The 23061-nt window shown below is 37.6% G+C and overlaps 1 protein-coding gene across 1 annotated transcript in view; it reads left to right on the top strand.

Annotated features, from left to right (window-relative positions):
* The window catches only part of CDC40 (cell division cycle 40), a 38515-nt gene extending 15911 nt beyond the window's left edge, over nucleotides 1-22604 (top strand). The window contains exons 4-15 of the mRNA XM_080584434.1: nucleotides 3641-3724; nucleotides 5380-5519; nucleotides 6154-6250; nucleotides 7933-8072; nucleotides 9023-9097; nucleotides 9761-9806; nucleotides 11310-11411; nucleotides 12526-12641; nucleotides 12932-13065; nucleotides 18153-18229; nucleotides 20477-20621; nucleotides 21552-22604. Coding sequence (XP_080440560.1) covers nucleotides 3641-3724; nucleotides 5380-5519; nucleotides 6154-6250; nucleotides 7933-8072; nucleotides 9023-9097; nucleotides 9761-9806; nucleotides 11310-11411; nucleotides 12526-12641; nucleotides 12932-13065; nucleotides 18153-18229; nucleotides 20477-20621; nucleotides 21552-21729 — 1334 coding nt within the window. The 3' untranslated portion in view covers nucleotides 21730-22604. The remainder of the gene's footprint in view (nucleotides 1-3640; nucleotides 3725-5379; nucleotides 5520-6153; nucleotides 6251-7932; nucleotides 8073-9022; nucleotides 9098-9760; nucleotides 9807-11309; nucleotides 11412-12525; nucleotides 12642-12931; nucleotides 13066-18152; nucleotides 18230-20476; nucleotides 20622-21551) is intronic.
* The last annotated feature ends 457 nt before the right edge of the window (nucleotides 22605-23061 follow it).

Below are 23061 nucleotides of genomic sequence, written 5' to 3'. Positions count from 1 at the left end.
CCTAACCGATTATTTATTTTCTTTTTTTTTTCTCCTGAAGTGAAATATTTCACACTTGGTTTTGGTGCCAGCTGCTAGTTGTACAGGTATATGATACTTTGATGGCATAATCCATAAAAATACTGAACAAAATGGTCTGGGCTGGTCATTCTGTAATCTTATATGAGATCCTCTCATATAAGTTTGATGGAAAGCCATTCACAATGAGTCAATGAGAGTCTGACCTTTTCTTAGTTGGTAACTGATGTTGCATCCTACAGTCATGGGTAATATGACTTACATCATTTTGTCTATTCAAGAGAAGGCTTTCTCTGGGGGCGGGGGGAGTATTTTCAAAGTTATTGCGTTGTAAATGGCCAAACCCCAAACTAGCATTATTCTTCCAAGGTTGTAGTCTTTGGGGCACGGCTAACAAGACTAAGAAGTCCTAAAATACGAGCGCTTGTTTGTCTGCTGTACCTGTACCCTTAGCAGAAGCAGGCTCTTTTCTTAATGATTCCTTTTCGAGCTCTGTTCAAAAAAAAAAAAAAAGTGGGAAATTAGTATACTTTCCTTAATTATGTGTGCATATGTAAACTTTCAGTGTAAAGGGGCATTACAGATTTTTTTTACATGTTGCACACACACTGTTCATGAATACGAACGTGCATGGCAGGCATGTCCTATGAGGAGAGGCAGAGGACACTTGGGTTGGCCATGTCTGGAGAAGAAGGAGGCTCAGAGGGGACCTCGCTGCTCTCTGCAACCCCCTGAGGAGGGCAAGGAGATGCCAACCTCTGCTCCCTGGTCACCAATGTCAGGATGTGTGGGGCTGGCCCAAAGCTGTGCCAGGGAGGTTCAGACTGGACATTAGGAAAAATGTACCATGAAGGTGGTCAAACACTGGAACTGGCTTCCTGGAGAGATGGTTTTGGACAACACTCGCAATAGTATGCTGTAATTTTTGGTTAGCCCTGACGTGGTCAGGCAGTTGTACTCAATCTTTGCAGGTCCTTTCCAACTGAACTATTTCAATCTTAATGTGGTTAAAAAATCATTTCATACCTAGTTCGGCCTCAGTACTACACTAGAAGTGGACGGCTTCATTCATGCAGCATTTAGTGTTTTGATGCCTCTCCTTCCCAAGGTATTAAGGTCTTACTGAATAATAAAGACTTCTGCCCATGAATCTCAAAGCCCCTTTATTGAGTATTCAGTAACTTGGTTAAAACAGGATTATTGTATCAGTAAGACTGATACTTTAAAGCTTAAAATGACTCTGACTTGAAAATTAAACTTATGTATTTTTTACGTTACATGCAAGGCGGACAGTCACTGTTACCTCGAACAATTGTAGACACTTCACTGCTTTGATTCTTCGGGAAGGCCCCTTCGGTCAGCATCAGTCCAGCGATATTGTTTCACGTACAGAAGCTACCTTGGGTTCCTGTGCTGCATTGCACGGGGCGGTGTAGATGTCTTTGAAGTAGCTGTCATTCTGGAATCTGCATCAAAGTCTGATTATTTAACCAACCATTTTCAAATGCATTGGAGTTATGGACGTAGGTGGAATTGTACCTTTCCTTGCTAAAAAGCAGTATGAAATGTCTACCTCCCAAATAAAGCTGAAGGAGACGTAGGAGTTGAGGCACTTTATGTGGCATACCAGCTGAGTAGGATAAAAGCAGGCTGTCTTTTGCAGCTGCGTTTAGGAGCCTCAGCCAGAAAGAAAAGATTCTCTTTCACAAACCCACTAGAAAGTAGAAATTGTTCAGAGCTTTTCTATGACAATGATGCTGGACCAAATTCAATCCAGCTATAAGAAGCCTCCACTTCCACGGGAAGCTGTGCTTGGCCCAGGGGCCCTATTCATTCGAATACTGTCCCTCTTTTACAAGTACTGAGCAAATAGAGTCCCAGAGACTGTGTCAATACAGTTGGAGGACAAGAAAACCACTGTATTGATTTTGACATAAATCCAAAGTAATATCTCTCTGCTGTTAACAGAAGCCATATAGCTTGGAAAAGAACTCACTGAAATACTGCCTTAATAAAAGCAGGCAGTTAAATTAGTGAAAGTCTGACTGCAGTGTCTGCTCAATTTGGTTATCCATGGGAGTAAAAGATCTTCTAGGACAGCAGGGTTCCTGAGAAACGGTTGGGGATTAACTCCTTTGGCTATTGAGATGGTGTTGATAGGTTCTCAAGTCGTGTTCTTGCAAGTGCCTTTATAGGCTATCGGTCTCTGGGGGTGACTGGGTGATCTCCCACTGTTCGTGATTTTCATGATGGTTTCTGTGAACCAGCATAGAAACTAATTCTTGTATTTTTGTTACAAGATTTCTTTGGTTTTGTGTGTGTGATTGCTTTTACCAGAGTGTTGATTATCTTCATCGTTGTTTTTCCTGATAGAGAAATTCTCATTGGGTCCTCAAGGGACAGTTTGTCATTTGAGTAATGTTTAATAAAAAATGGCGATGTGTCCACCAGGGTGCACTCTTACCCAAAAAAAAAAAAAAATAGTGGTCAGTAACTGTTCAGTGCACCTGTTCCTTGGAAATTAGATGAGATTATTTGTCTGGTTTATTCTTGTAAGATCATCCTATCCACTTCAGGACAAATGGAGAGAAACTGTAAGATATGCATATTAAAATGAGAAACCTCAGTACCAAAAATTGTGAATATCTTGAATATCTACAAAATGATGATACATTTTATAAATTATTTATAAGAGTAAATGCAGCTTTTATTTATTTTTTTAAAACAGGACTCAATAGCTGCAATCAGGAAATGAAGATGTGAATACTTAATTATTTTAAAAATTAAAGGCCATTGCTACTGCTTCTGGCACCTTCCAAGCTACTTAAAACAACTGCTTTCAAGTTGAGGGAGCAAGCTTTCCCAACCTTGACAGGAGGAGGCTGAAATAATTTCTGCTGGGGGAGACAGAATATGCACAAAGCCCTAAAAAACTTGAGTTGCTTCCATTCCTCTTTCCCGTCTGTCTTCCTCCTGGCTGCCACAACAGACCCAATGGAGGGTCTTACTGGCTTTGCCCTGAACTAAAGGAGTATCTGTTTAAAACCATGTGCCACTAACATTAAATCTAGAGTTAAGTCTTTCCCTTACAACAGCACATTACAACACAAGAACATTGTTGTGACATTCCAAAAAGTGATGTGTCAGATTACAGCAAACTGGGCTGAATTCAGCGTTGACCTTGCATGGAGCAGGGTGTCGGGCTAGAGGCCTCTTGGGAGGCCAGAAAGATTCTGTGGCTTTGCCCCTGTGATATCCTCTCTTTGTGTCTTACCTGAATTGTTGCTTATTGTACATATTTTCTTTCTTCTCTGTTGTGCAGATTTAAGCATTCTGGTAGCAATGCATACACAAGGACCTCATGGCAGGGGGGCTGGACTAGGTGATCTCTAAAGGTCCCTTCCAACACAAACCATTCTATGATTCTGTGGTAATAACTTGTAGTAACCCTAATACCCAGGTCAAGTGAATGAAATTTCAAAGTAGTTATCATCCTGAGCTTCATCCTGAGCTCCTTGAGCACTAACTAGAAAAAAATTCATGGAACATAGGGGGAGAGAGTACATAAAGTTGTACATCAAAAAGAGAAAATAACGTTATTTTGTTTTTCTTATTGTTCCAGGTTATGCATTAGATCCATCTATAGATAACCCTGAAGTTGCTACCAAGTATATTGGATCTGTAGAAGAAGCTGAAAAAAATCAAGGTAAATAATTCAGAATCTTATATAAATTGATGAGTACTTCCATTTCTTCCTCAGTAAGAAATGGAACAGGTACTAGTAGAGGAAATAATTATGAGAGTCTTACCAATGAAGATGTGTTGCAATTGTAATGTTATGAGCGAAGAGAGGTACTGGGGGACTTTGTTTTCCTGAAGTAGCAAATATATCAGGCTATCACTTGTCAAATTTCATATCTGGAATTGGAACTCTTACGTGTAATTGCATGGATAACATTGATTTGTGCATTTGAGCAGAGCTTTTTGGTCCTCTTAAATTCTGTCATAGGTAAGTTGTTGCATTTTTGCATTAGGACTTTTGTGTGCTATGATGACCACTTAAACTGTGCTGCTCAGTAGCAAACTGATCATTCTGTAAGCAACCTCTAGCACTCCTGTTGGGAATTGCATGTTATCTCCGCTTAGCAGAGTTAAGCTGCTTGGGTTATTTGGAAAAGAAAAAATGCTGGAAAGTTGCCAGATGGTAAAGGCATAGCATGCCACTGAGAGGATTGACTACCAGAAGCATGGGGTTTGTAATTAATACATTGATGCAAGGTACTTACCACTGAAAGTGACTTGTTAGCATATGAAATTGTAGTTTAGTGTAAAGTAAATCTAGTGAGGATATATCATACTGTAACCCAATATTAAGTACTGAATTTGTAAAGTAAAAATGTGTAAACATTAGTTATGCTTTCCCTTGCATGATTTTTTTAAACGTTTTATTTGCATATATGTATAAAGGTTCTTTATTTCTGTTTTCTCTTCCACGGAATATATACAAGGTTATTTCACTCTTTCCTTCCAAAATAAGAAAAAGAAAATAGACTTATTTTGACATAGCCATCTCTGTCCAATGTAGTTGCTAAGATTTAAATAATTTCAGAAGTAAAACATATCCGTTCGAAACTACAGTTTCAGCAGTATTATTTTGAGAAACCTTGTGACTTTAATATACCATTCTTCTATATGACCATTTTAGCTTTTACATTGCCTCTTTCCTTTTGTTTACACAAAAATCTTTTTGTTTCCCTTTCCCTAGAGGAGTACTACTGATGCTGTAGGAAAGCATTATTTGAAAACTGCACACTGGTTTTGACAGATGAAGTTCAAGGGCACAGTATTTGTGATAAGCTAGCATTTATGGGAAGGAATTAGCTAGTGTTCGGAAATAGATGACTGTGATTTATTTTCTTTCTGCATTAAAATGCACAGTTGTAATTTGGATTTGGGAAGATTTTTGGGTTTTATTTGTTTTGGCCTGCTTGCTTGTGGTTTTTATTTGAAACAGAGGGGTAGGGGGATCAGAAGCCAATTGTTAGGACTCTACTTTTTTGAACTCTGCACTATTTATGGTATGAATACCAATGTGTTCGTACAGTCTGCAGGCTTATTGTTAAAAACACAAGGAAACATGTATGGTTAAATAGTAATTTAAGTGTCTCTTCCATTACTGTACATAGCTAGCAGTGTTCATAATTAGAAAAGTTAGCAATGCTTTGGCACCAAAATCTGTTTTCCGTTTTCCTGTGTGTATTGGAGGGGGTGGTGGTGGTAGTGTGATTTTTTTGTTTTAGACTGCTGTGATGTGTTGTATTCTGTGTTAGCAGCTAGGCAGTGCATTGTTTCTTTCTGCAGGTTTAACAGTGTTTGAAACAGGACAAAAGAAAATCGAAAAAAGGAAGAAATTCAAGGAGAATGATGCATCTAACATTGATGGTTTTCTGGGACCATGGGCCAAGTATGTTGATGAAAAAGAAGTAGCCAAGCCATCAGAAGTAAGTACTACTTTAACTCAGTAGATACAAGTTGTTAGTACATTGTGGTGTAATAATACGTAACGTGGTGGTTTTAATAGGGATCCAACTGCACTAGTAGTTTGTCTCAACCAGAAGATCCATGCTGTGCTTCATGGTAATAGAAATGTTTCGGGTGATTTGTTTGAGTAAGGTGTTCTGAATATTCTGCATTCAATTATTTGAAAGACTGTTTGGAAATAAAATAAAATGAATTGTATTTATGTGCCATGTGTAGAGTCCGATAAAAGATGCTTATAAATAGGAGCAGCTTGAAAAAGACCTGAAAGTAAAACTGTAATAATAATAAAAAAGGGGTGGGGTAGCAGCTACTTAACCCTCCAACCAACAAATGTCCTTCGCATTTAGTCAGTGATGTTTAGCTGTAGTCTTTAAATAAAAAGATTTTATTTAATTATGTTCAGTGTACACAGCTTTTCAAATTAATCTGATTTTGATAGAAGTATTCTCTTTATTGAGGCTTAGAAGAATTTCTGATCTCATTTAGCAAGTAAATGTGTTTTAAGTAGTAAGTAAACAGTAATGCAATTTTGGAATTTATGTCATTCTGAATGTTTAAATTTTTAAAAGTCATGATCATGTTTTATTTTTCCAGGAAGAACAGAAAGAGTTGGATGAAATAACAGCTAAGAGGCAGAAGAGAGGAAAGCTGGAAGATGATAAACCTGGAGAGGAGAAGACTATATTACATGGTAATGGCATCTTCCTGCCTGTTCTCATTTTCTTGCTCGCCGTGTTTTCTTGCCTGCTGTGTTAATTAGTAAGGATGGCAGACAGCCTCAGCAGTTTTGCTGAGACACCTTGATGTTTCTGTTTTGGAGATAATAGCGCTCAGAGGCATAAGCATAAAGGACAGAGAAAGAGATAAACTTGGACCAATTCCACTTCATACTGTGAAGAGCAGCGTAGAAATGTCATCTTTCAGGCTACTGGTTTTAGTCATTTTTCATGTTACTGGGCATTCATATATCTTTCTTATTTTACAGAGCAAAAAAAAAATTAGGTTATGAGTTTGGCTTAGTTTGAGCTTCAGAATTACTGCAGTTCTGTGTCTCAGTACTTTCATCAGCAAGTAGTGCTTTGAGTTGTGGCTCACCTACATGCAATTTAGAAAATCACTTGGAATCGGTACTTCCTCATTTCTTAACGTAAAGGCTCTTGCTGTCATACTATGAATAATTATGTATGAAATAATTACCCTATAGCATATGGTATCTTCAAAGAAAATTGTCAAGTAAGTAAAATTAAGTGATTTTTGGAAACTGTTATTTCAACTGCCTGTATGCAAAACAGCCCTGCCTTACATTGCTTGGCACAGAAATTTAGCCCAAACTGAGTCTCTCTTTTTGTGTGCCACTTCCTGCAGCCAGGTTCCTACACAAAAGCTGGAGCATCTTCTTATATGCATTAAACGGGAGTGGATGAGAGAGATACTTCAGTGATATTAGTGCTTCATTGTATTTATATGCAGTAGGTTAGGACAATATTTGTTGAATAGTGACAAACGTAAACTTGAAATTTTAGTCATTGAGCATCCTGTAGAATAACTCTTTGTATCCAATTTTCCTTGGTCTCTAAAGCTTCATAGTGAAAGTCCTTACAAGATAAACATTAATCTTCTTGAACACAAGCCTTCCCCAAGCCATTTTGTAGACACCTTTAATCATTAATACCGAGCAGGAGGTCACATATACAAACAAAACTGCCACAGTAATATCCCAGAAACTGAGAAATTGATTTAGTCAGTGCACAGCTTAATGTCATCACTATCCAGCACAAGTCTACTTTGAAATAATCCTTTCAAGCATGATGCATCCCTGCATGTCTGACTGTCCAATCTCTTCTGTTAAATCTAGTTCAACAGCAGGTGTTGGCTGCTGACCAGTATTGGTTGACCAATATTCATTCACATTGGCTAAATGGATTTTTTTTTCTCTGGTTTGCAATTCTGTTGACATGACTGATGCAGCACAGAGCTGGCTGGAATGTAAATTGCAAGCAAATGCCAGGCTTAGAGCTGCACACTCTAATCTATGTGGGGTTAGTGTAAGCAGACCATTACCGGCCTGAGGAACTCACTTGTGTTTTGATAATGAGTCAGATCTGTAGGGGGTTAGATTGTTCTAATGTTCAGATTTTCAGATTCCAAGCAGAGTTTGCTTTGTTTCAGACTTAATTTGAGCCCAACTGATGTCAAATAAGTTTCCACATCCATGTCTTATGAAGTGGATTTCTTTTCTTCCCCCCCAGTTCAGAGCAGAACAGCTGTGTTGAGAAAAGCCTTAACCATGTGTAGTAGTTGAGTCTTTCTAAGATAATTACCTCATAAAATACAATCTATTGGATTCTCAGATTTCTCTCTTTACCTTTTTAGTTAAGGAAATGTATGACTATCAGGGGAGATCTTACCTTCATGTTCCTCAAGATGTTGGAGTTAATCTCCGTTCTACAGTGCCACCTGAGAAGTGCTATCTTCCAAAGAAACAAATCCATGTATGGTCTGGACATACAAAGGTAGGAAGTTTGTGAGTGTACTTTTTTATTTTTATTTGAGAAAAACTTCATTTGTGTCTGAAGCTAGTAACTTCTATAAAACTGAAGTATCAGTAGAAGGAAGGAATATTTTTCTCATTTATGGCACGTAGCTCATGGCATTGTACGCCCCATGCAAGATGTTTGCATGGTCAGATGTGATTGTTTCTGATACCTCCATATACTTTTACATGAACATAGTGACTTTCTGACATCCTTTAAAGGGACTAATAGTCTTCATTCACCTCTGTGGGATTTGGAGTTATTTTCAAAACTATCGTGCATAAGAGGAAGGCTAATTCTAGAGATCGTTGAAAATGCGTTTGTAGAGTAAGTGCTTAAGAATTATTTCATATTAAACTTAAGAAAATAGGTTTTGTGATTATAATGCATCAGCATTACAAGATTTCCAAATATGTTTTTTAACTTATCAGTTTTATTTGTTGTTACGTCACGTATACAGTTTCTTATTGCCAGAGCCTGTAACTATATACATACTTTTAATATTAAAAGCATTTCACTGGTCAGGTTCATAAAAGCCTATACTCAACTTGCTGCTTCTTTTGTCTCTAATATTCAGTATTCCTTCTGGGAATATATTGTGCTGCAATGGACAGCACCTTAATGGCAGCCAAAAGATGGAAGGAAGTGTGTGTTCAAAGCTGTTACCCTCAGCCACAACTTGTATTTCTTTGCTGTGATTACCACAGTAACGGTGTGAATGCTGAAGGAGGGTGTATGTGCAGCTGTTGAACTGAATCAGTTTGGTGCTAATAACAATGTTCAAAATGCACTGCTGTTTTTAAAATGGAATGTTAGGTTATTTCTTTGCAAGGTGCAGTTTAACTTTTTGCCTACAAAAGGAAAGAGGGCAAGTGAACTGAGGAAATATCTACATGCTCTGCTTACTGTTTAATTGTCCTTATTTACAGGGTGTCAGTGCAGTTAGGTTGTTTCCTCTGTCTGGGCATATGCTGTTGTCTTGCTCTATGGATTGCAAAATTAAGGTGAGTTATTTTTTAATTTTTATTTATGTATTTTATACCATCATTGAATACAGACCCTGCATTTAGAGTACGTAAACACTAGGTAATTCTACCAAGAACCATTTCTTTTTTGTTTGTTACTTTTATTTTCTCACTTGATTTTTAGATTACAAGTTCTCTGGAACAAAGAATAATACACAAGATGACGTGGGTGTTAGAACAGTGTTAATCATTTACTAATAGCATTTAGAAGGTCACAAGTTGTTTAGGTTATTGTCCTTGCCATCATTGTAATTAATTTTCTATGAAGCTTAGCTTTACAGCTAGAAATAGGCTTATGCTGAAGTGGTTTACTGAAGCATTTGTGGCTTTGAACTAATGTAGTTTTAGTCCATGATATGTCATATTAGAAAACTGATTTTTTTTTTTGACTAGTAAAATCTTAAGGATTTTAAAGTTTAAATTTGGTATGTTTTTGTAATTATTTTAAGACCTTTTTTTTGCTAATAAGAAGATGACAGCATTCTTGTGAATTCCTGCATAGGTAGTTGTCATTAATCAGTTGATGTCTTATGTTTGTAATTAATTTCTTAAAATATGTTGTCATATATATTTGCACTTAATTTCAGCATCTTTTTTTAACAATTGACATACTTTCTCCCCCATCCTTTTTTTCCCTTCAAGCTATGGGAAGTATACGGTGATCGAAGATGTCTACGAACATTTATTGGTAATAACATTTTTTTTAAACTGAGTTCTTAATGTGTGTGTGTATGTATGTGTATATATATATAAAAAACAACTACATGGAAGGACATGATTTAGGTTAGTTTATTACTTTATCTTAGAAAAGATCTGGAGGCATCCAAGGTAAATGGTACTCAGTGTAATGTTGACAATAAGAATTTTTAAAAGTACAAGTTTTTAGCGAACCTTTGGCATTATTCCAGGCAATACTCCTTTCCAAAGCCAAAATTATGAAATGGAATTTCCCTGTCTTCATAGTGAGAACAGCCACCCTCTGTATTTATGCAGGGAGGGCATCTTTCCTTAACTAGGTAATCTCTTATGTACTCAGTTTCTAGTGCAAAAGCATGAGAGGTTTTTGTGTCTGTTTTTTTTTTTTTTTTTCTTTTTCCCCTAGTTCAGGTGCAGTCTTTGTTCATGTAACAGGTGCTTTTTAAAGCAGACGGTTGAGAGAGAAAAATACAAACTTCATAGCAGCGTTGAATACAGAACAAAAGCAGCTCATTCCCCTTTTGAGATGGGAACATTTCTAGAACACTGCTTGAGTGAATATATGTTGAATAACAACAAAAAAGTCTTTTTATCTGATATCGTGATGACAGCAGTGTGGCAGAGGAGTGCTCAAAAAGGGTTCTCTATCAATAGACTACTCTTTCTGAATGGTTTGACTGTTTTTCTCCGGAAGTCCTTATTATCAACCAGATTTGCTTACTATTTTAATACTTATGAAAATTTCCTTGCTGTTTTATATGTATATAAATAAATATTATATATAATATTATTTATATGTAATGTAAATATGTATAGCTATATGTATTTGTATGATTACATATAGCTATATATTAGATATTTTTAATATATATATAGTTCCAGTGCCAACATTTTAATGAAAGACTTCAAGTCTGGTTTGATTCTCAACTGAAAGTATTGGGCTGAGGAGTAGCAAGGTTAACACCAGATAAAAGCGTTCTTAATTTTCTAATCTGATATTTTCCATGTTTTATACTTGATTTTTTCATTTTAAACATTTCTCCTTTAAATGCATCTCTTGTGGTGTTTGTCCTTCTTCTTTTTTCCTTAGATGTTGTCGTTTATTACAATGTTTTAAACTTCTCTTGCAGCTCTTAACTGATCAGAACAGTCTTTGAACCCAATAGTACTTAAAATTTTGCTTGCATATCAATTTATGAATGATGCACAGTGCATGTTTCTGTGCAGTGCTGTTGTTTCTCTCTCCAGTGCTTTAGTTGTGGTTTTGTTTTGTTTTTTTAAATAATCATCAGTCTTTAGGAGTTGCTTGTTCTTTGCCACTTGAATGAATCACTGTGCTGAAACTAGGTTTACTAGCGCTCATGAAGAATTTCAAGCAATTTCCTTGTTCTTCTTGCTTTGCTGAAGATGGTAGCAGTTAACTGGAATGTTTTCCTCCAAAAAAAAATTAATTCTAAGCATGAATGACTAAAAGTTTATTACATCTTTTCTGCAGGACATGGTAAAGCTGTTCGAGACATCTGTTTTAATAATGCTGGCACTCGGTTTCTTAGTGCTGCATATGACCGCTATATTAAACTCTGGGACACTGAAACAGGTAGGCTTGTAATTCTACACACTGTTACATGGCACTGTGGTAAATACCAAGACATATTGTCAGTCAGGTTGTAAAACGTTTTTACTACATCAATTAATTGCATGTTTATGTTTACAGGCACAACTTAAGTAATGAAATTGCACTTTAAACCTAAATTCAATTTAGAAGAATTATTTCACTTGATCTTTCAGCTAACCTGAACATGAAGAGCATTCTGAATAGGAATCGACAGGAGAAATCAAGCTGCTGGTTTAGGAAGTGAAGGGATAGGTGTGATGCTTTCACAGAACTGGCTGGAAGATGCTCTGTAACATTCTGCTGCAAATAGTTTCTTCAGTTAAAAAAATTCAAAGTAAATTTTGTCAGTATTCTTTTAAACTAAGGGTGTTTGAAAGTAAGGAAGTTTCCATATTTGAAAAAAAATGTTGGCTTCCTTGGTTAGCAGTGGCACAAGTCTCATACAGGTGGCAGCCAGAAGGTAGGTCAGATCCTCCAGTCTTGGGTCAGAGCTCAGTTATGTGGACCACCTAAAAAAAAAAAAAAAAAAAAAATGGCATTGTGCTTTTGAACTAAAACAGGCTCCTGGGAGTTACGAATAATGCACAGTCAGGGTATTTATGGCTGAGGCTGAGAGAGGAGGTCAGTGGTTTCTTTTCTAGCTGGATTACTGTTACCCTTTTTAGTCGTGGCAATAAGGAATTCTTGCCTGAGTTCAAGTCTTTTGTTGGGGATAACCTGGATACTAGTCAGGTGATGCTTTGCAAAGACGCTGGTCAGCCTGTGATGTCTTGACTAGTCCTGATGTCCTTGATTATGTCCTGATGATATGTAGGCTGAAGAGCAATTACGTTGTTTGGAAAGCTGTAGTGATGGTATGGGTGAGTGTGTTTGTATGTCTTTTTGCAGATGCATGCTTACAAACACATGAAAGAATGCCTAACTAAAGTGTAGGGTAAATTCTACCCTCTGATCCTCTCAGGGCCTTTACAAAAGGTGTTTTCTGCTGTTAGTGAGGTAAAAGTAGAATGAATGTCTCTTTATCAATACCTGTAATGAACTCATCAGCCCTTAGAACTTCCCTCTTGACCCAATGTGTATGGTTTGTCTGTTTCAGGACAATGCATTTCAAGATTCACAAACAGGAAGGTTCCTTATTGTGTCAAGTTCAATCCTGATGAAGATAAACAAAACCTCTTTGTTGCAGGAATGTCGGACAAGAAAATTGTGCAGGTATGTCTACTTAATACCTTACTTTCTTCTGATTCTGTCTTAAACGCTCCACCTACAGCTCGAGAAATGGTTAGTTTTACTTGGATTTTCTGATACAACTAGAATTTCTCAACCAGTTATTAAATATTTCCTTGTCTTTTTCTTTCTTTTTGCTAGACTTTCAAAGATTGTTGCTAGAGGATTTGCCTTCTTACCTGAAATTATTTCAAAATTTGAAATAATATTTTTTTAAGTCTGATATTTAGTGTAAAAAGAAAAAAAAAGTCTTATTCTGACTTCTTTAATTGTAGTGGGATATTCGGAGTGGTGAGATTGTGCAGGAGTATGATAGGCATTTGGGAGCTGTCAACACCATTGTATTTGTGGATGAAAATAGAAGGTTTGTGAGTACATCTGATGACAAGAGTTTAAGAGTCTGGGAATGGTAAGTTTTTAAAATACTGTGCTTTCTTTTTAACATAAAGTATATTGTAAGCAAACTGATAAGGTAGTTTATTCCCACAGGTATACATAGCACATAGAACTCAGTACACTTCCTCATCCTAGCTAAATGAGGAAGAGATGAATTTAACTACTACATAATTATATAAACAATTTTAGAAAATCTTTCACAAGAAAGTAAAACCAGAATGATCTCAGATATTGTTGCAAATTTCTGATACTGTTGAAGTTGGGCATATAGTCTGCATATTTCTTTGTTCTGCCACTCGGTCTAGTGTGGGTCCTAGTTCTTAAACAATTTTCTCCAGAAGAAGAAAACATTCCTTCCAAAATCTAAGTATAATCTAAGTATAATACTTACAATGTCTAGACATTATTAATGTTTAATAGTGAATTATTGTCCCTAGCTTACTGCCCTACTGTACTGCAGTATTTGAAAACTGTTTTTAAAGTCTGTAAAGTGAAATGTCTTAAATAGTCTCCGTTTTATTGGTGTCAATTTTATAAGGGCATCAGGCTATGTTTATTATTAGCATTAATTATTAATAATGTATTTTTAATGTTGTATCTTATTAAGATCTCTAAAAAAAAATATTCTGATCATTTAAAACTAGTTGCTTCCTATCCCATAGCTGAATACTAACGAACCTATTCTGGCTTAATGCTCAAGAGATTTCATAGATTTCCCTTCCTCCAAAGAAAGCACAAGACAGCCTTATCTGCCTGAAGCATGCTGCACTCTATTAGTGATCTCTGTTCTCTCTCCATTCCCCAAGGGTGTATTAGCCCTTAAAATAGCCTTTTAAAGAAAAGCTTGCTATGTTATGTTAGTGTGTATAGTTTTCAAATGCTTTGAACTTGGATACATTATAATATTATTTAATATTTGACCAATACATGAAATAACTATCTTAGTTAGCTTCATTTCTGTTTTTCTGGTAGTCTGCTTTTTGGGCAATCATCGATACACACAGTGTGAATACAACAGGTGACAGGAAAAATGACAGTCTATCCAAGAAAACCCACGTGAAACATCATTTTCAATGACTTCCAATTTTTAACATCTCTGGGGAGAAAACAAACCTCTCCTATTTCTAAAATGTTTTCCACGATGTTCTAGGTCTTAAGACTTTCTGTTTAGGACTTGAAGATTTCTCTAGGACTTCAAACCTCTTTTGGAAATTATTAATTCCGTATCTCTACATATCCATTTCATTTTGCTGTTCACACATGAAAAGCTGTTGCACAATACAGACATTAGTTTGACATCTCTGTGACTAATCGGTTCCTTCCCACCTTTTTTTATTTATTTTTAAATCTAGTCAAGAGACTCTAGTCTGTAATATTTAAATGTTACCCAAGCAGCCAGCAAAACCCACAGAGTGTCTGTGACCTGCTACCATTACCAGTAGCAGTGGTGGTAATGACCAAAGTCTGGGAACCTGGGATTAGGCTAGACACAGAATACTGTCAGCAGATGTTTTTTCCGAGAGCCCCTGCTCAGCTTTTCATGATTAGACCCTTTACTGAGCTCCTTAAAGAAAAAAATCTTTACAATATCATATCTGCTAGGGAATGTCTCCTCTCTGTGAGTAGGAGGAGGATCTCACTTGCACAAATCTGTTACTTCCTTGAGATTGGATTGCCCTTCTTCTCTGAGCTTTGTGTTGATGGCTGAAATAAATAGCAAAGTGGGTGGATTTAGTCACTCCGTGGGGAAGAGCAGGAAAGGCAGAAAGGTTCTGGTATGGGAACATCACAACCTGATTGTTCCAGTAGCAGAAGTTTTTTCCTGGTGGAGAAAAAAATATGTACTGAGCTTCCTGTACAATGAAGAAAGAGCGTCCTTGTTCAGATAACAGGGAGGAATTGTCAACAGTAGACAGTATTCTGTGATTCAGTTGTTGGGAATTTTTTTAGTTTATAAAAGCGAATGCAGTGCTGTGTTCCTAGCGACAACTTGAAAAAACATTTGTCCATAACGTGCTATGATACACGGTTATTGGTCTGCAGACATACTTGACTCCAATATCCAGATTTTCACAACACATTGAAACTAAGCCAGTCTATTCAGCATATCAGATTTGGAGTTTGAAAAATTCCACGTCAAACTATTCTGTGCTGCACCTCAAATCCTTTTTTTCCTTAAGTTCATAAGGACAGTTATTCCTAAGCTTCGGGTGACGTGCTTACTGCACATTTTGATGCATTTCTTCGCGTTCCTCAGCCCAGAATTTCTTCAATATTCTACAGAAACAAAGCAGCCTTCAAAGTAATTTTGACCCGAGTATGGCCTTAAAAGCCAGTAATTAAAGCTGGTTTAATTGCTTAGTCTCAGTTGTCTAGAGGAATTTTGTAGTCTGTTTTGTACACGCTTCGGCTTGGCCAGAGCCGGTAATGGGATGTCATGTCAGACTTCATCACAGTCAGCAACTTCTCCCCTGAGACTCTAAATCCCCTTTCCCCAGGAGTTTGTGGCACGCACGTAGATGCCACTGGTAGCGTGCACTGAATTGTAGTTGCCTGGCTGCTGAAAGTTCAGCCTGCAAACACAGGACAGGCTTTCAGACCAAGGTGGGTGTTCAGGAGTCCTGACAGGAGTACTTTAACATTTGCCTGCTTTTACTTTTCATTTGATTGTACCTTCACAGCAGCGAAGTTAAAGTTAAAACATGGGTATTATATTCTGTGTTCTCTTTTTGAAATGTAAAATATTTTGTCTTGTCTGCTTCCCATGCTTCTGACCCTACTTGGATAAACAGTGAAATAATTCAGGCAACTGACCTTGGAAGCTTTTATTTCCTTTTACCTTCGACTCAGCTAGCAAAGCAAGAGCAGTACAGCAGTAGCTTAGTGCTTATTTTGCCAGGCTTGGGAGGCTTGTCACGTCTAGAAAGCTATACCCCCCAGCAGGGCTTTTCACTCCATAATTCCTTGTAAAGATGCTGTAGTCTCCTGAGAGAGCTCTTCATGATGTACAGATCCCAGAAGGGGGTTGTTTTGCTTTTGTGGATTTTTTTTATTCTTTGAAAGGCATTTTCTCTCTCCTGCTTGGGGAAGAAGTGGTATGAGAGCCCCAGATTATCATGTTTCTAGATCCTGACAGACAGAAGCTACTTTTGATATTTAAACATTTTCAGCCTTTAGAATGTTATGAAGTGGGGAAAAATATATAAGGATTTGAAGATCCTTAAATTTAAAAATTAGAACAAACAATGTATCGCATGATTTTTTAGGTCAGCCAACCATAACAGTATCTTTTTCAGTAATTTTTTAATTTTTGTTTTATTTCAAGTGAGGAGGGCATGTGCGGAGCGGGCTGATATTACTACTTATTTAGCAATTTGACTGGAAGCAAATGGGGAAACATAAATGTCTATTTTTATCTTAACAGTCTAAGGCATTGTATTCTGCACCTGTCCTTACTGTGTCTGCTAGTTTTCAACATAAAACAGGTCTGTCGTGAATAAATTCTAGTAGATTAGCCTGCATTCATTTGTAAAGGGAGAGAAGGTGGAAAACCTACACTGCATCTAAACTTCTCACTGCGGTAGCATTCAGCATTGGAGATATATCTTCTGTGATTTTATTTTAAAAAAAGATTTTTTAAATGTGGCTTCTGATAGGATTGCTTTTACCTAGAGCTGAGGACTCCAGGTGCCTGGTGGGCTGGGGGGTGCTGGATGTTAGGAGCTGGACAGGATCTGGCCTTGCTGCAGTGATGGCTTCGTGTCCTGTTCCAGGAGGGATTTGAAGGCGTCTGGGTATTCCCACAAAAGGGCAAGATGCGGCACGAGGTGCTGCACTTCCTGCGCTGTCATGTTGCTCAGAGATTGAGAACATGTCGTTAATCCTTTAGAGATCTGCTGTCCCACAGTAGGCTTAGGTTCACGCACTAGGGAGGTAGTTACCCCTGCACATGCTCTTCTCTACAGTGGGTTCCCCCTCCTCTGATGCTGAGGGGTAAATGATCTTACATTTATTTACCTTACAGGAGTACTGGTGTTGCTTCCTGACAACAGGGCAGCTTCGCACCCTGCTGCCCATGTGCACGTTGCTTAACGCAAGAGGACGGGAAATAACTTACTCCCTGATAAACTAGAACTGTAATTACCTTGCTAATGCTGTTAGCATTTCCCCTGACCGTACTGCCATCCAGCAAGGCTCGGTCAGTGAGTACAAGGCAGCCATCCACGCTCTCTGCCCTGACAGTGTCCTAAGCAGACTTTCTACTGTGTCAATTGTAGACACTGAGGCTAGAACCATCCCCTTTGTATTAATTGGTGTTGCTACAGAACATTTTGCACGTCTTCTAATGAATACACTAATCAAATCTTCTTTCTGCTGGAGATCTCATTGTTTAAGGAGGAAGCTGTGTGCACGTCTTCCCTTTCTACCAGCCTTCCAGCGTAGGGTGTGAGGAACGCTGTGGATATGCACAGCTCATTAATAACTCACTTTATATAGTGAAAACCAAATGGCTATTCTGAGGAGTAAGGATTAGACTGTAGAGTTTTTTTACGATGTTCCACGTGCCTTTGTACAGAACAGGGTATATTCTTAACATATACTGGCACAGTCCTGTAGGGAATTGAGACTGAGGAGTTGGCATCCCATTTGGGGAAATCAGGAGGAAAAGGTCACTGTCAGAGAGAAGTGAAAAAGACTCATTATAGTTAAAACTCAAGTCCTTAAGACATTCCAGTGAGATACATGCGTCTATCAGTCTATTCTTGTTACCTACATAAGCAGTTGGCAAGAGTTTCAGTTAAAATGGAGGCAATCGAGTATCTTTGTGTTAAAGTTTAACAGTTGGAATCAGGATTGTGCGGTAGAGTGTGGGTCACTTGGTTTGGAGTTAATTCATGCTATGAGAGATTATCCCATAAATGGTTCCACAACTGGAGTTCTCTGGGTGGGCATTTGTAATTTTGCCCTTTTCCACATCCTTGCTGTGGACAGCACCACTACGTTCTCCGTGATTCAGTGGCTGAGTAAATCATCTGACTCGAGGCAGCCCTTTGGAGTGTCTCCACGTCTTCATAAAACACATACTTCTTCCTTTTGCAGGGACATTCCTGTAGACTTCAAGTACATTGCTGAGCCAAGTATGCATTCGATGCCAGCCGTGACTTTGTCTCCAAATGGTAGGTTAACACTTTACTGCCTTCTTAGGCAGCTTACATAGGCATGTCTTACTGATTGGATCTGTAAGTTTGCCATGCTGCACTTCCCCGCGGCCCCACACAACCCTACCTTCCCAAAGGAGTGTGTATACATCTATTCCAAGATTGGACTGAATAAGGTTTTGATTTAAATGTTCTGAGAAGACCAAGTATGTCAAAATGAGGGGTTATACCAGGATAACCGTTGATTTAAATTTAGACCATCCAGAGTAAAAGGACTCTCCTTTTTTTCTGTAGAGCTATAATGTGTTCTTTGCAATATTTAAAATGTTAAGAGAAACAATGGTGGTAATTGACGGTGGCTGCAAACTACTAAGCAAGTTCATCAGTCCCTGTGGTGCTACTGATAAAGCAAAGAGTGATGATGTACATGTTCCTGTTAATGCTGTTTTTTGCTTTCTCTTCTGAATATAGCCCAAATAACACTTGCACAAGAGAAATTCTAAATTATCTCAGTGTTTCTGTATGTTAACGTTTCACTGGTGTTTATATTCTTCTATGAGAATCAAACTGAAGGAGGATAAAGGGTTAGTGCCTCCAGTAAGAAGTGAAAAATCCTTTTAATAGGACAAAATCTCTTTATGTGTTTTGGCCAAAATTAAATAGCTTTATTGCCAACGTTATTGAAGTGTTACTGGATTTACAGTTAACAGTCTCATTTGTTGAGCAGTGGCTGACGAACTTGTTGCACAGCTAGCATTTTCAGCCAGCTATCAGCATCAAATTACATTTGCTTTGCAGTGTAAATATTTTATCCTTAATAATTGAAGTAGAGTTTTAATATAGAAAGGAAGATTCTGGAGAAAGAACGCTACATCTTTAAAATGTTAGCTTCCCAAGCTGGGCTATTTCAACCCATATTTCTGAGGTGGCACAACTTGCTGTATTCTGATCCAGTTTTCAGATCATCTCATTCTTCCACATTTGTATGAAACTTGGTGTTTACCAGATTTCTCAGTCTTGTTCCTGATTGATCATTTGAGTATTTGATTTCTGTGATGAGACAGTAAATGATGTTAGGAACGAAGTAGGGTCATTTCTTCAGCTCAAGATATCTCATTAATTAATATTATCTTGACCTACAGTAGTCCAACATCACACAGATCAAGGGCTTTCAGAATAATTACACTACAGATTGTGCCAGAGACATAGTGCATCATTTTGGAGTTAAATGAGTCCTTTAAAGAAAATTAAATAGAAAATTTTACAGAAGAAAACTTTCAATTTCTTAGAATCACAGAACGGTTTGGGTTGGAAGGGACCTTAAAGATCATCTAATTCCAACCCCCCTGCCATTAGCAGGGACACGTTTCCTTCCGAAGGGTGCAGGAGATGGAAACAGACCTTTAAAAAGTAGAAGAGAATAACACGTTTGGGGTACACATGCTGTTTATTTCTTTGGGAGTCTTAAGAAAAGCCTCTAATTCCAAGCTAGCAGCTGGATCAGATATACAGATAAGTCAGCACATTTTGTTATTGCTGTTCAAATAGGACACTGTGAAGACAGCGATGATATAAAGAGTTCAGGACAGAAGTCTCTGTTCTGTGCTGTTCTGTAGTGCATCATCTTCATTGGATTCTCAGGCACGAGTTAATGGCGCTGCCAAGAAGCAGAGTGAAACAGAGTTAAGATTAGAAAACCCTCTTCTTTTTTTTCTTAAATGTCTTCAGTAAATTATATTCGGTTAAGACACAGAATATGAAGTGATTCCAAAAACTTAAGGATTTTCAAACTCCCGAGTCCACCTTAGACCTGCTTTTCTCATAAAGAAAAATAAGAGGCGATCATCTTAGAGTACCCACAAAGGAGGTAATCAAACAGATTGCAGCTATATGTTTTTTTCTCCTCATCCGAATTACTTGATTGAGTGTTTAGAATGTGTGCACCAGCAAGTTTACTCAGCAGCTTAACAACAGGTCAGTAAGTCAGTGGGGTTAATGCAGCATATTGTTATAACAGGCAGGGCTTTTTTACAGTTCTGAGGGGTTTTTGTGGGCATAGGCTTCCCAATTCCTGCCAAGCATAAGGTTCTGCCTCTTGTGGCAGTTATAACGGGCAGAAATAAGGTTCTAGGTAGAAGCTGATACTGATGCATAATAAAAATCTGGATTAATATAGTTCAGGAAAAGTTATGTGTCTCAAACTTTTCAGCCAAATCTGTTTTTTCACGCATGGCACTCTGATATCTTTTTTTATTGCATTTATAGGGAAATGGTTGGCTTGCCAGTCAATGGATAACCAAATTCTGATTTTTGGAGCTCAGAACAGATTCAGATTAAACAAAAAGAAAATCTTCAAAGGTCACATGGTAGCTGGCTACGCTTGTCAAGTGGATTTTTCACCTGATATGAGGTGAGTTTTGTGGGAAAGAGTTTCATTGTAAACTTGCTAGCACAGACAGATTTATTTTTGAATCCTCTGCAACATTGATTGATGCACAGCCATTCAATTAACCCAGCATCAGACGGCTTACTAGCCAAGCAGCAGAATGGGAAGTTTGCTCTTGTGGCTTAATTAGACTAAGTTATACTCAACAGTTGGTCCAAACAACAGTAGAAAACAGTCAGCGTATTCCAGATTCCCCATTCTGCAAAGATGGCTTATGTTTCTGTGTCAGAGCATCCGGAGATTCCCCTTGTTTTGTCCAGACCTGGTGCAGCACAAGAGGCTTCCACATCTGACTTGCTTCAATCTCTTTACTGTAGACCAGCTGCAAAGTCTTCTGAGAAACCTTAAGGCTTTATTCCTGCAATGTGCATTTGTCTAGAATACCTGGGATTCAGACGTACTCACTTTTTCTAATTTGTGGGTCTGCTGTGGTGAATCCTGACTTGTTCAGAGAACTATCTTTTCTTCATCCTGTTTGCTCAGGAATATGCCGATACATTTATCATTGTATGTACGTAAGGTATTCATTACTATAAAAACAGGAGAATAACCTCAGCAAACCTGGAGGAAATAGTGAAGAAAAGTGTCTGTAAGTTGCAGATAAACTTCTAGCTCTTTATCTTTGCCCGATGTTTTCTCTTCAGTTCCAGTAACACTGTGTATGGTATAATCACGTTGCTTAGCACGTTTACCTCGCAGCTGATGAATCACCTTCTGCAGGACTTGTGTGCCTTAGAGCACAGCATGAATGCTAATTCTCTGGCAGATATGTTTTCAGACTGTCAGATGGGAAGCTCGCTGGGCAAAGCTCTATTCCATTGCTCAATGTAAACTGTTAAAATACCAGCAGTCTTTGCACTTAATGCACCTTTTATTTTAATCCCTTTAACACAGCTATGTGATATCTGGAGATGCAGATGGAAAACTTAACATCTGGGACTGGAAGACAACAAAACTCTACAGCAGAGTAAAAGCACATGATAAAGTCTGTATTGGTGCAGTCTGGCATCCACACGAAACATCCAAAGTAATTACATGCGGCTGGGATGGTCTTATTAAACTCTGGGACTAACGAGGCTGCTACAAGGATCTAAAGGTGTAAGCCCTGCAGACATCTGAGACTGGAGTGAATTCAGCTGTGAGGATAGGTAGACATTTTGTAATACAGCTGTTCTCAGCTAGCTGTATATACGCTCTAAAAAATAGGGAATTTCAGAAGACTTGACTCAAAGGATATTGTTCGAAATGTGACATCTGTGTATGAGAATCTGAGGTCATCTGGAGCATGCAGAATCGAGTGTTAGTTTGTCCTGTCACTTTTTGTGCAAGATACTCTTGTAAAATAAAATAATTTTAAGAAAAACTATTTTTGTGGTTCTGGCTGTCAGAGATGTGGGGACTTAAAGAAGAAAACCAGCAATTGTGTAATTCTCTTCCTAAGAAGAAATCTTTGATACCTGCTGCAATAGAGCTGGAAAAGATGCATTTGTTTGTGGCTTTTGGCAGTATTTTGTTCTCCCCAAAATACTTCTACCTTTATAGAACACAACCATTTGCTAATATCTGTTAATTCACAGTAGGAATGAACTAATCAGAAGCTTACAGCCCTCAATTAAACTGTATCAACAGAAAACCACGTTCATAAAAACCTTGTTTTGTCTGTGTTTAACAATTGTATCATGCTGATCACCAAGTGTCATCTTTACAAGTACTCCTCAGTTTGAAGATTTTGCCTGTAATGGTCGTGTGCTCGGTGTTTTTCTCTTCCCTTAATGTTGTTAAGTTCCAGTAAGCATGACATATTCAAAAAAAAAAAAAGAAAACACCAACAAAATGAATACATTGTATTATAAGCTCCATAAAGTTTCTGACAATTTAATGTATATACATGCCACACTTTTTCTCGTCAAAGAACTTATTTTTAATAAATCTTTTTATAAAAAAAAATTCTGCTTATCTTCATTCAGTTCTTCCATCTAGCACTGTCCATATGAAATATTTCTTATTGTTTGGCATTTTAATTCTCAGTTGTATCAGAGTTCAGATAAACTCATTTTCTGTTACCATTCATACAAAACTATTGTAAATTTAAAGGATTTTTCCCCCTCCTAATTCTCTATCTGCTCTTGTTTTTAGGCCATAACAAATAAAAATGTGTAAGAAATTTATCCCATGTAATTACAGTTTTGGACTACACTCTGTTGTTTACTGTAAGTCCAACCACTGCTCATCAATTAAACAATAGTAAAAGAGTAATAGCTATAATTAGCAGGAGGATAGAAGATAAGGCATTTCAATAGTTGAGATGCAAAGAATCTCAAATTGTGTAGGAAGAAGGGCGATTTTTTCTTGTTTTCTATTTTTTTAAATCTACTGTTTTGGAAGGCTTGATTAAGAAGACTGT

The sequence above is a fragment of the Anser brachyrhynchus genome, assembly GCF_964034855.1.
Source record: "Anser brachyrhynchus genome assembly, chromosome: 3".
In the NCBI taxonomy this organism is placed as follows: Eukaryota; Metazoa; Chordata; class Aves; order Anseriformes; family Anatidae; genus Anser; species Anser brachyrhynchus.
Note: the sequence above shows the minus strand (reverse complement) of the source record. Positions and strands in the feature narration are given on the sequence as shown.